The sequence below is a fragment of the Colossoma macropomum genome, unplaced genomic scaffold (genome assembly GCF_904425465.1).
Source record: "Colossoma macropomum unplaced genomic scaffold, Colossoma_macropomum, whole genome shotgun sequence".
NCBI lineage: Eukaryota > Metazoa > Chordata > Actinopteri > Characiformes > Serrasalmidae > Colossoma > Colossoma macropomum.
In genome coordinates, this window is record NW_023494795.1 from 39,774,520 (window position 1) to 39,784,450 (window position 9,931).

A 9,931-nucleotide genomic window follows, 5' to 3' on the forward strand; every position below is an offset into this window, starting at 1 on the left:
GGCTGCTCATCCAGAGGAGATCCAGAGGAGAACCAGAAGAGATCCAGCAGGTTCCAACGCTACTCCCACAGAGCTCCAGAGGAGCGAGAGTTATCCACAGAGATCATGGGAGGAAATGATACTGCTCTCTCTCTCTGTTTCTCACTCTCTCTTTCTCGGTCTTGTCTTTCTCTGTCTCTCTCTCTTGTGTGCAGAAGCATCTGAGATGTGCTGATCTGGTCCCCCACTCTCTCTCTGTCTCTCTCTCTCTGTCTCTCTCTCTCTCTGAACTGTTTGAATATGCTGATGTGTCTCTGTCTGCTTTGAGCCGTTACTGATGCAGGTTGAGTGGAGTGTGTGTTGGGGGTGTAACGTTTGCCTTGTGTTAATCCAGCTTTAAGTAGACTCACCCCCCCCCCACACTGCTCACTCCACCCCCCCACCCCTCCTCTGAGTGTGACGTGTGTACAGGTTGCTGAGACAGAAAGCCAGTGAGGATTTCTCTCTTTCATTATTCTGCGAATACGATGTGCGAGATTAATCCATAATAAAATGATTGGTTTTAATCTCGGATCACTGGAGGACGCTGTAACTCTCACATGAAGTCGAGTCAATAACGATAATGTTGCCAACAGTGAATGAACACAAATAGCCACCAGTTGGCATTGTAGAAGTTCCATCAGGCACAGTTAGCTGTATTAGTATGAAACTTACATTAGCATTACTAGTCATAACTGTTCCTTTAAACAGATACAATTGTAGTATTTACTACATAATTCATAATAGTTACAGAATAATTCATAGGAGATCCTGAATAATTCATAGTAGAGACTGAGCAATTTTTAGTTTATGCTGCATAATTCATAGTAGATCCTGCAATATTTATAGTAGTTACTGAATAATTCATAGCAGATGCTGAATATTTCATTGTAGTTGCTAATAATTTATAGTAGATGCTGAATGATTCATTGTAGAAGCTAATAATTTATAGTAGATGATGAATAATTCATAGTAAATGCTAATAATTTATAGTAGATGATAAATAATTTCTAGGAGATGCTAAAAATTTATAATAAATAATGAATAATTCATAGTAGATGATGAGTAATTCATAGTATTTTAATAATTTAAATTAGATACTAAAATAAGTGTGTGAATGAGGGTGATGAGGGGTGTGATGATCAGGCCGGTGACTCGGCTGTTATGTAACAGTTCACTCAGATTAGTCTGACAGTCCAACGCAGGGAGGCTTTTGTTTATGCAGCATTAGCTGTTCCATAAAGTCTGTCATAACTGACCACTGAACCATGGACATATACTGGACAGAAACAGAACACACTGCAGGTGGACAGGGCATATATATATATATATATATATATATATATATATATATATATATATATACATATATATAAGCCAGACATCAGAAGCTATTTTAAATGTTTTATTCAAGGCATTGGTAAGTACATTGTACAAGTACATATCCAAGTACATTGGTAAATAATACACAGCAATTAATCAATCAATAATTGTTTCTTGGGAAGTTATCTACCTCAAGATTTGACCACTACTTTTGAAATACAAGGCATTCTGGCCATTAATTTTAATACAAATTAGCTCTGAATGTTCAGTTTATTAGAACTTCTGGATATTTATTTAATTATAACTTTATTTTCAGTATTAATTTTAATGCAACTTTTTATTTATGCTCCACTGCTTTGTCAGTCATGTTATAATCTTCTGCTCTGTTTATCACTACAAACATGTCTAAAATGTAAAATTTCTTCTGTTTTTTACAATTACCTACTAATTATTTAAAAGCTGTGATGTTATAGAGCCCCAGTGTCATAGCAGAATCGTATTCTAAATGTATCTGCAGCTGGATTGGGTTGATATAACTGAAAACAGGGATTCCACACTTTTGAACAGGACTATAAAAGTGTGAAGTGAATAAATCTGAGTTTTATTAGTGAGTTTGACACTGAGCTGGTGTGATTTCCTCTCTCGCTTCCTGCTGAGCTCCTGCTGTTTTCACACTCAGTGCTAATTGACTGTGAAGATGTGAATGTGAGGAAAACATCTTTGTGGAAGTTGCAACTGAAAATTAGCTGTAAATAAGCCACGTGATACATAACAGATAAATAACTATACCAACACCTTTAAAAGTAGTTCAAATTGTTAATTTTACACCCAAGACAGGTTTAGAGAATCTCTTCACCTCTTATCTCATAAAGAGAGTAAATAAGTAAGTATACACTCTTAAAAAAGATGGTTCTTCAAGGGTTCTTTAGTAAAAAATGATGCTACATAGAACATTTAAAAATCCCTTTGCATGATTAAAGGGTTCTCTGCATGCTGAAATCGTTCTTTAGATTGATGCTTGACATCTTAACTATAGCAGACCCCTTTTTGGTGCTTCATAGAACCCTTTTAAAAAAGATTCTATATAGAACCATCTATAGCACATTCTCCATCAATCTAAAGAACCAATTCACCATGCAGAGAACCCTTTAATCATGCAAATGGTTCTATATAGAACTTACGGTAACGTGTAACTATAGTTTAAACAATTAAATTTACACCCAACAAGCACCTAAAACTGCCTCTTCATCTTTACTCTCATTAGGAGAGCAAAGTTGATGAATATGTATGATTATGCAAATTAGAACCCCCCCACACACACACACACACACACACACCACCACACTGGTTGCTATGCAGTTACCATTGGCGAACTATGAAGAGTCATATATCAGAATGGTGAGTTTAGTTGTGATGAGAAATTGAAAATATTCACTTTGCAGATAAAATAAAAACAAAATAAGGTAGTAAATAAACTTAAAACATAGCTGTATGAAACAACCAGTGTATGAAATGTTTAGTTTGGAATCTCTTGTTTTCTTCTGGTTTTATTTTTGTTTTTTCGACATCTAGTAATGAAAGGATTGTCTATTAGAGTATATTCAGTAAAAAGGGGAGGCAACATAAGCTTAACCTTCAGCCCACACCTTTTCTGTCTATATATTTCTGTACTTTGTTGGGTTTGTCTTTCCTATTAATTTTAAACCACTTTTTTATTTATTTATATGTATATATTTATTTTGGAAAATTATAAACAAGGACCGAAACAGTTAACTGTAGTTAACTACAGTTAAGCTAACATTAATGTAGCCAGCCAGCTCGTTAACCCCTAACTTTCCAGGCTTATTACATACTAAGGCTTATTATTCAGTAACTACAAGGACCTCAGTGCAAACTAATGGAGCTATTCTTAAGTTATAGAAGTGTGTAATAGTGTGTGTGTGGCCATTTTTATGTGGAACTACTTTGAAAACCTCTATTTAATTAAACAATGCAAGGTGGTGTTGTGGATATAAATTTGACCCAAATATCAATTTTAAAAAATCATAATGAACCATCCATGAGGAGTTAACCACAGACGCAATTCTGATTATATACAGTTTAAGCAGTTGTTTAGTGCTTCAGAGCAACTAGGGCCCTGTGAACATAGCATTTATTTACTTTATTTTAATGATTTACAGTAATAGAATTAGTTTGATCTTATTTATTTATTTATTTATTTATTTATGTATTATTTATTTATTTATTTATTTATTTATTTATTTATCAGTGTTTCAAATTTAATTTGCCATATTTATCTTATTATGTTGAAATTACAAATTGGTTGATTGATTTTATTTCATTGTTACCCTTCTTAAAAATAAAATAAAATAAGGGTTGATTGTTTTCAATTTTTTAATATTCAATTTAGTAGACCGCATTTCTCTGTACATGATTATTTATTGTTGTGTTACCTTTAGCCTTTACACTGATCAGTACTAATTCTTTTTCATATGAAACTAAATAAATAGAGTACCACTTCAAAATAAAACTACCCTTATGTATGGTTTAAAATTAATTTGTTATTAGTTTTTTTGGGTCATAAATGCTTTAAAAATCATTAATAAGCAGTTATAACCCATTAATAAAAAGGACAAAAAGTGAGCTGTAATATCTGCTAACTGATGAAGACAAAGAAAGATCAAAACATCAAATCTGAGGTTTAACAGTATCAATGAATCAGAGTTCACTATTCAGCAAACAACAGGCCACTGCTTGTAACTGCTTATTAATGATTTTAAGGTCTTTATGACCTAATTAATAAGCGTGAATAAACTTATTTTAAACCATTCATCAACCTTTATAAGGGTAGTCTTATTTTAAAGTGGGTATCATGAATATTGAGATGTTGCTTATGCCCTGAGTTAACATCATAAAAAAGCAGGGGGTCTTTTAAATAAAACATGCTGTAATACCTCACCAGCTAAACCGACAGTGTCACCCGCAGGAAAAAAAGACAAAAGTGCTCCTTTAGTCCCGGGTCTTATTTATTTATAAAGCAATAAATACCCAAATACAAATTCATCAACAAATCAGTCAATAACTACAAACAAATTGCACTTTGGTGTAAACATACTGTACAAGACAAAGACGTATCGGCGAGAGCAGCCTGCGGGCGGAGGTAATGATCGCATCCGTAAAGCCATGACGGCATTTAGAAGCACTTCCTGTGGACGATGGAGGGTCCAGCCTCATCGTACTCCTGCTTACTGATCCACATCTGCTGGAAGGTGGAGAGAGAGGCCAGGATAGAGCCACCTATCCACACGGAGTACTTCCTCTCAGGAGGGGCAATGATCTAGAAAACATGTCAGAACATTAGACGTTTAGAACAATGCCAAGGAAAAGTGATTATTCTCAATGACTTACAGGAGCTATTTTCTTTAGAAATCAAATAAATAAAGCAATGAAAATAGATACAAAAACAAGAGAACAGGTAGGCTTGAATCTTGACATAAACACCACCACACTGTTAGAAATGAAGGTACAGTGCAGGTACATTTTTTGTTCATCAAGGTACAAACAGTGTAAATGTTCCCTCAAAGGTACAACAGTGGTTTTAAGGTCCAACTATGCACATTAAACGTTTTTCCAGGTAAAAAGTACATATTTGTATTTTTTCATAACCGAATGTTTTAAAACAGAACAATAAAATAAAAAGCCTGGAGACGAGACGGGGTGTGTGGAGTTAATACAATTGGATTATGGTACAATTATGTTCCCTGTCTAAAGGTACTGAGATGCACCCTTGAGGTACCACCCCAGTGACATGAGGGGTACTGCCCCAGTGACCATTTACTACAACGTTTCTAAGGTTCTACTACAGTTCTAGCTTTACGTAGTACAAGCTGACTGGGTTTGTATTCCTTCAGCATTTGAAAGATACATTTACACCACATTTGTATCTGTAAGTAGAAGAGGAGATATTTTATTATGATTTGAAGGTTATGAAGTCTTATTTTCATAAAACCATCTTTTGCCTTAATTCCTTTGTTAATTAATACATAACGTTTTAGCTGCAACATTCGGAGGATGTTGTGAGAATGTTGTGAGAATGCTGTCAGGGCCAGATTATGTTACATAATGATGTTTTTGGAAAATGTTAAGAACATTCTGGGGGAAAAAACTTCCCACTGAAAACATGAAATTAACGTGCGTAATATTCTCAGAATGTTTTTAGAACAAAAAAAAGTTATAGTCTGGATAGTAATGTTTCAGGAGATGCTGTGGTAAGAATCTCACCTTGATCTTCATGGTGCTGGGTGCCAAGGCAGTGATTTCCTTCTGCATGCGGTCAGCAATACCAGGGTACATGGTGGTACCTCCGGACAGGACGTTGTTGGCGTACAGATCCTTACGGATGTCAATGTCGCACTTCATGATGCTGTTGTAGGTGGTCTCATGAATTCCAGCAGACTCCATACCTGTCCAGATCAGAGGGCGAGTTTAGTGCAGGTGTTTACAGTCCGGTCTGCCAGGAACCCCAGCCAGTCCATGTTTTCACTGTGTGTCACATTTCCTAACACACCTGAACCAGGAGCTCAGTCATTGTTTACCTGGCTCAGGTGTGTTCAAAGTATAATGTGGACTGGCTGAGAAGGGCATTTTGATACTCAGATTTCATGCCATCAGGGTTGCCAGATTGCTTTAAAAGTTTCAGTCCAAATCATTGGGTGTTACGCTGCAAAAATGATCTCAGCAAGTGATATGATCTTAAATGTAGTCAATATATTTAGTATTTCTCATTTTGAGATTGTTATGATTAATTTATTTCTAGATCTTTTTTTTACTAATATAGTGAGAATATTACTCACTAAAATAACTTAAAACAAGTAAAAAGTTCTTGAACTGCTACATAATTTTATGATCTTATGAGGCTTAAAACAATCTCAAAATGAGAAATATTAGATATATGGACTAGATTTAATCCTGACAGGAAATGGCAAACAAGATCAAATCTAGTCCACCCCACATGTTCTACACACAATCTGACCAAAAGCAGCCCAATTTAGTAGAAAACTGACCAATCTGGCAATGGTTTGTACCATTACCTTTACTAATATGCTTTCAGTTTTGTAATAAGTTGTAAAACGTTACTGCAAAAGTATGATTCTAGCCACTCACCGATGAAGGAAGGCTGGAAGAGGGTCTCTGGGCAGCGGAAACGTTCATTACCGATGGTGATGACTTGACCATCAGGCAACTCGTAGGACTTCTCCAGCGAAGAGGAGGACGCAGCAGTGGCCATTTCATTCTCAAAGTCCAGAGCGACGTAGCAGAGCTTTTCCTTGATGTCCCTCACAATTTCACGCTCAGCTGTTGGTGCAGAATTACTGTGTCAGTGAATCCACCCGGTTCCCCCATTCAGATCAATCACCAAACTAATCTTAAAGTAAATTATTTTTGTGCCTTTTAAAATCACTGTGTACTTTTGGACTGTACTGAGCAGTCTGAGATCCAGGTGTACCTGTGGTGACGAAAGAGTATCCACGTTCAGTCAGGATCTTCATCAGGTAATCGGTCAAGTCACGACCGGCAAGGTCCAGACGCATGATGGCATGGGGGAGAGCATAACCCTCATAAATGGGCACATTGTGGGTCACACCGTCACCAGAGTCCAGGACAATACCTGCAGGAGACAGATGTTAGACATGCAATGGCTTCAGACCTTGAAAACAGATGAAAACCACCAATAATCCCTAAAGTTAGGCGAGGCCAGGACTCACCGGTGGTACGGCCAGAGGCGTACAGGGACAGCACAGCCTGGATGGCCACGTACATGGCAGGAACGTTGAAGGTTTCAAACATGATCTGCAGAAACGGATGTAAGTCATTTTCAGCACCAGCGTTACAAAGTTGTTTTGCATTTAGGTTGTCTGTGACAATGCATTACATTGTAATAATGAGATACACAGTAAAAACACAATGTTACTATCACTATGGTGATGTAGCTTATAGACATGTGTCCGCCAGAACCCTCAAATCACTAGACTTAGTCTATCACTTCACCTTGCGATTCATTACTAAACCTTATAACACTGACCACTGCAGAGTGTGTGATAAAGCTGGTTGGTCCTCAGAGAGCAGCACAACAGGAAACACACTGGCTTATTTTTATTTATAAATCACTCTCCAGATGACGCCAGCTTATATCTCATCTATGATCTCTATGAACAGTAATTATCAGACCTGCTCAGTGACGGATCAGCTTTTATCTGCAGTGAGCTTGAGTTCACTACAGGAGTCTCTAAAACTCACTCAGTATTTGTCTGAGGGTTAATTAGACCCTACTGGATGCTGAGAATGTTTGTCCCCTACCTGGGTCATCTTCTCCCTGTTGGCCTTGGGGTTGAGTGGAGCCTCAGTAAGAAGGGTGGGATGTTCCTCAGGGGCCACACGCAGCTCGTTGTAGAAGGTGTGGTGCCAGATCTTCTCCATGTCGTCCCAGTTGGTGATGATGCCGTGCTCGACGGGGTATTTGAGGGTCAGGATACCTCTCTTGCTCTGAGCTTCATCACCCACGTAGGAATCTTTCTGACCCATACCCACCATCACACCCTGCAGCACAGCACACGCACAGCTGCTGTTAACACCTCGCTCTCCAGCCTTACTGGGCTTTGGACTCATCTCAATGCTTTCTGAGACTGACATACAGTGTTGGATCCACATAAACAAGTCCATTAGAAGTCTATCACTACACTTGGAACAGCTCCAAGTGTGGTGATTTAGTTAGCACCGTGCTAATTGGTGGGGTTGAGTTTCATTTACTTGTTAGCTACATTAGCCTTGTAGCTTTAGTGCAAATCAACAGAAACAAAATACGTTGTGGATGTGCCTTTTAGCCATTACCCAGGAATAATAAGAAATCCAATGACACTTTAACATACCTGGTGGCGAGGACGGCCGACGATGGAAGGGAAGACAGCTCTGGGGGCGTCATCACCGGCGAAGCCAGCCTTTACCAGGCCGGAGCCGTTATCGCAAACCAGAGCGGTGGTCTCCTCGTCGTCACACATGGTTCTGGCTGGGACTCTACAGGAGGATTGGCATCCATCAGCAAAACACCCACAAATTTGCATGAATACCCAAGTCAAACTAGAGAAATGTTCATCGGAGTGACCAACCGCATCAATTCACAGAGCTCACTGCATTAAACTATTTAAATTTCCCATTTTGGGAATAATAACATTTACATATAATAGTACTGCTACTATCATTATTACTAATAACACTGCTATTACTACTGCTAAATTTACTGCTACTAATAATGACATCGCTTCTATTACTAGAACTATACTATTACCACTACTAATGAAAACAACAGCACTACTTCTAATATTACTATCATTACCACTGAAAATAATAACACTGCTATTACTACTGCTTATAATAATAACTACTGCTTATAATACTACTACTAATAATAACAATAATAACAATCCTTCCATTACTACAGTTACTAATAACAATAATAATGACAATACTATTACCACTGCTACTAGAAATATCACTACTCCTACTGTTACACTAATAACATTTGTATATAATACCACACTCTTAAAAGAAGATGGTTCTTCAAGGGTTCTTTACTTAAGAAAATGGGTATATATAGAACTATTGTTGTTCATCATGAAATGGTTCTTCAGATTGATGGAGAATGTAGTATATGGTTCTATATAACACCAAAAAGGGTTCTTCTACTGTAACAAGCTTAATATCATAACAATAGAAGAAGCCTTTTTGGTGCTAAACAGAACCCTTTTTAAAAAGGTTCTATACAGAACCATCTACAGCACATTCTCCATCAATCTGAAGAACCATTTCATAATACGAATAACCCTTTAATCATGCAAAGGGTTATTAGTGTGTTCATGGTTCTACACAGAACCATTTTCTTTACTAAAGAACCCTTGAAGAACCATCAACCAACACCAACCAACACTACAACTACTACTACTAAAAATAATAACACTACTCCAACTATTACTACTAATAATAACATCAACAATAATAACAATTCTACTATTACAACTACTATTAGTAATGACCGTCATGGTAATAACACTACTATTACAACTGCTATGGACAGTAATAACACCACTGCTCTGATACTGATAATCTTTCCAGTTCCACTTCATTCATGATCTGCACGTCTCTGGTTATTCCAGTAGCTCCTCAGTAGATGTCGGTGAGCCCCATAGCCTCCTCCACTCCACTCCATACTCACCAGATGTGCTCCAGAAGCTGCTTCCCTGTGGAGAGTTTGTGGTGGATGTGACTCTGCTGGGCCTCATATATACCATCCTGGCCGTGCGGCCCAGGCTGGGCCTCCCTTGCCTTATTTGGTAGCTCCTGCGCCATTGAGAGCAAAGTGGCCATGAATGGAAGGACGAGTGAGGAGCGAGAGAAGCCCCTCTGGAGGCATTTGGCCTGGAGGCCCATGTATGGGAACAGCTCGGGGGAGAGATGGTGGGGGGTCTTAGCGCTATCCCTCAATTTTCACTCTGAGAACACAATGGCAGGCTGAGGCTGTCAATCAAAAGAACTGAGA

General features: G+C 38.0%; 1 protein-coding gene across 1 annotated transcript; it reads right to left on the bottom strand.

Moving 5' to 3' along the window:
- Positions 1-4,349: 4,349 nt before the first annotated feature.
- On the bottom strand, positions 4,350-9,650 carry actc2 (actin, alpha, cardiac muscle 2). The gene is made up of 8 exons (XM_036582425.1): positions 9,608-9,650; positions 8,268-8,412; positions 7,699-7,938; positions 7,107-7,191; positions 6,848-7,009; positions 6,505-6,696; positions 5,623-5,804; positions 4,350-4,678 (listed from the first exon to the last, which is right to left on the bottom strand). Exons 2-8 carry the CDS (start codon positions 8,394-8,396, stop codon positions 4,535-4,537), a joined length of 1,134 nt encoding a protein of 377 aa, XP_036438318.1. The 5' UTR covers positions 8,397-8,412; positions 9,608-9,650; the 3' UTR covers positions 4,350-4,534.
- Between the last annotated feature and the right edge of the window lie 281 nt (positions 9,651-9,931).

What these genes read in the sequence shown, in the direction of transcription:
- actc2 (XM_036582425.1), bottom strand. Translation starts at nt 8,396, where the DNA reads ATGTGTGACGACGAGGAGACCACCGCTCTGGTTTGCGATAACGGCTCC. An exon ending in ACAGGGAGAAGATGACCCAG is followed by an intron (nt 7,192 to 7,698) that starts GTAGGGGACAAA and finishes CCGTTTCTGCAG; the next exon opens with ATCATGTTTGAAACCTTCAA. An exon ending in CTTCCAGCCTTCCTTCATCG is followed by an intron (nt 5,805 to 6,504) that starts GTGAGTGGCTAG and finishes TGATCTGGACAG; the next exon opens with GTATGGAGTCTGCTGGAATT.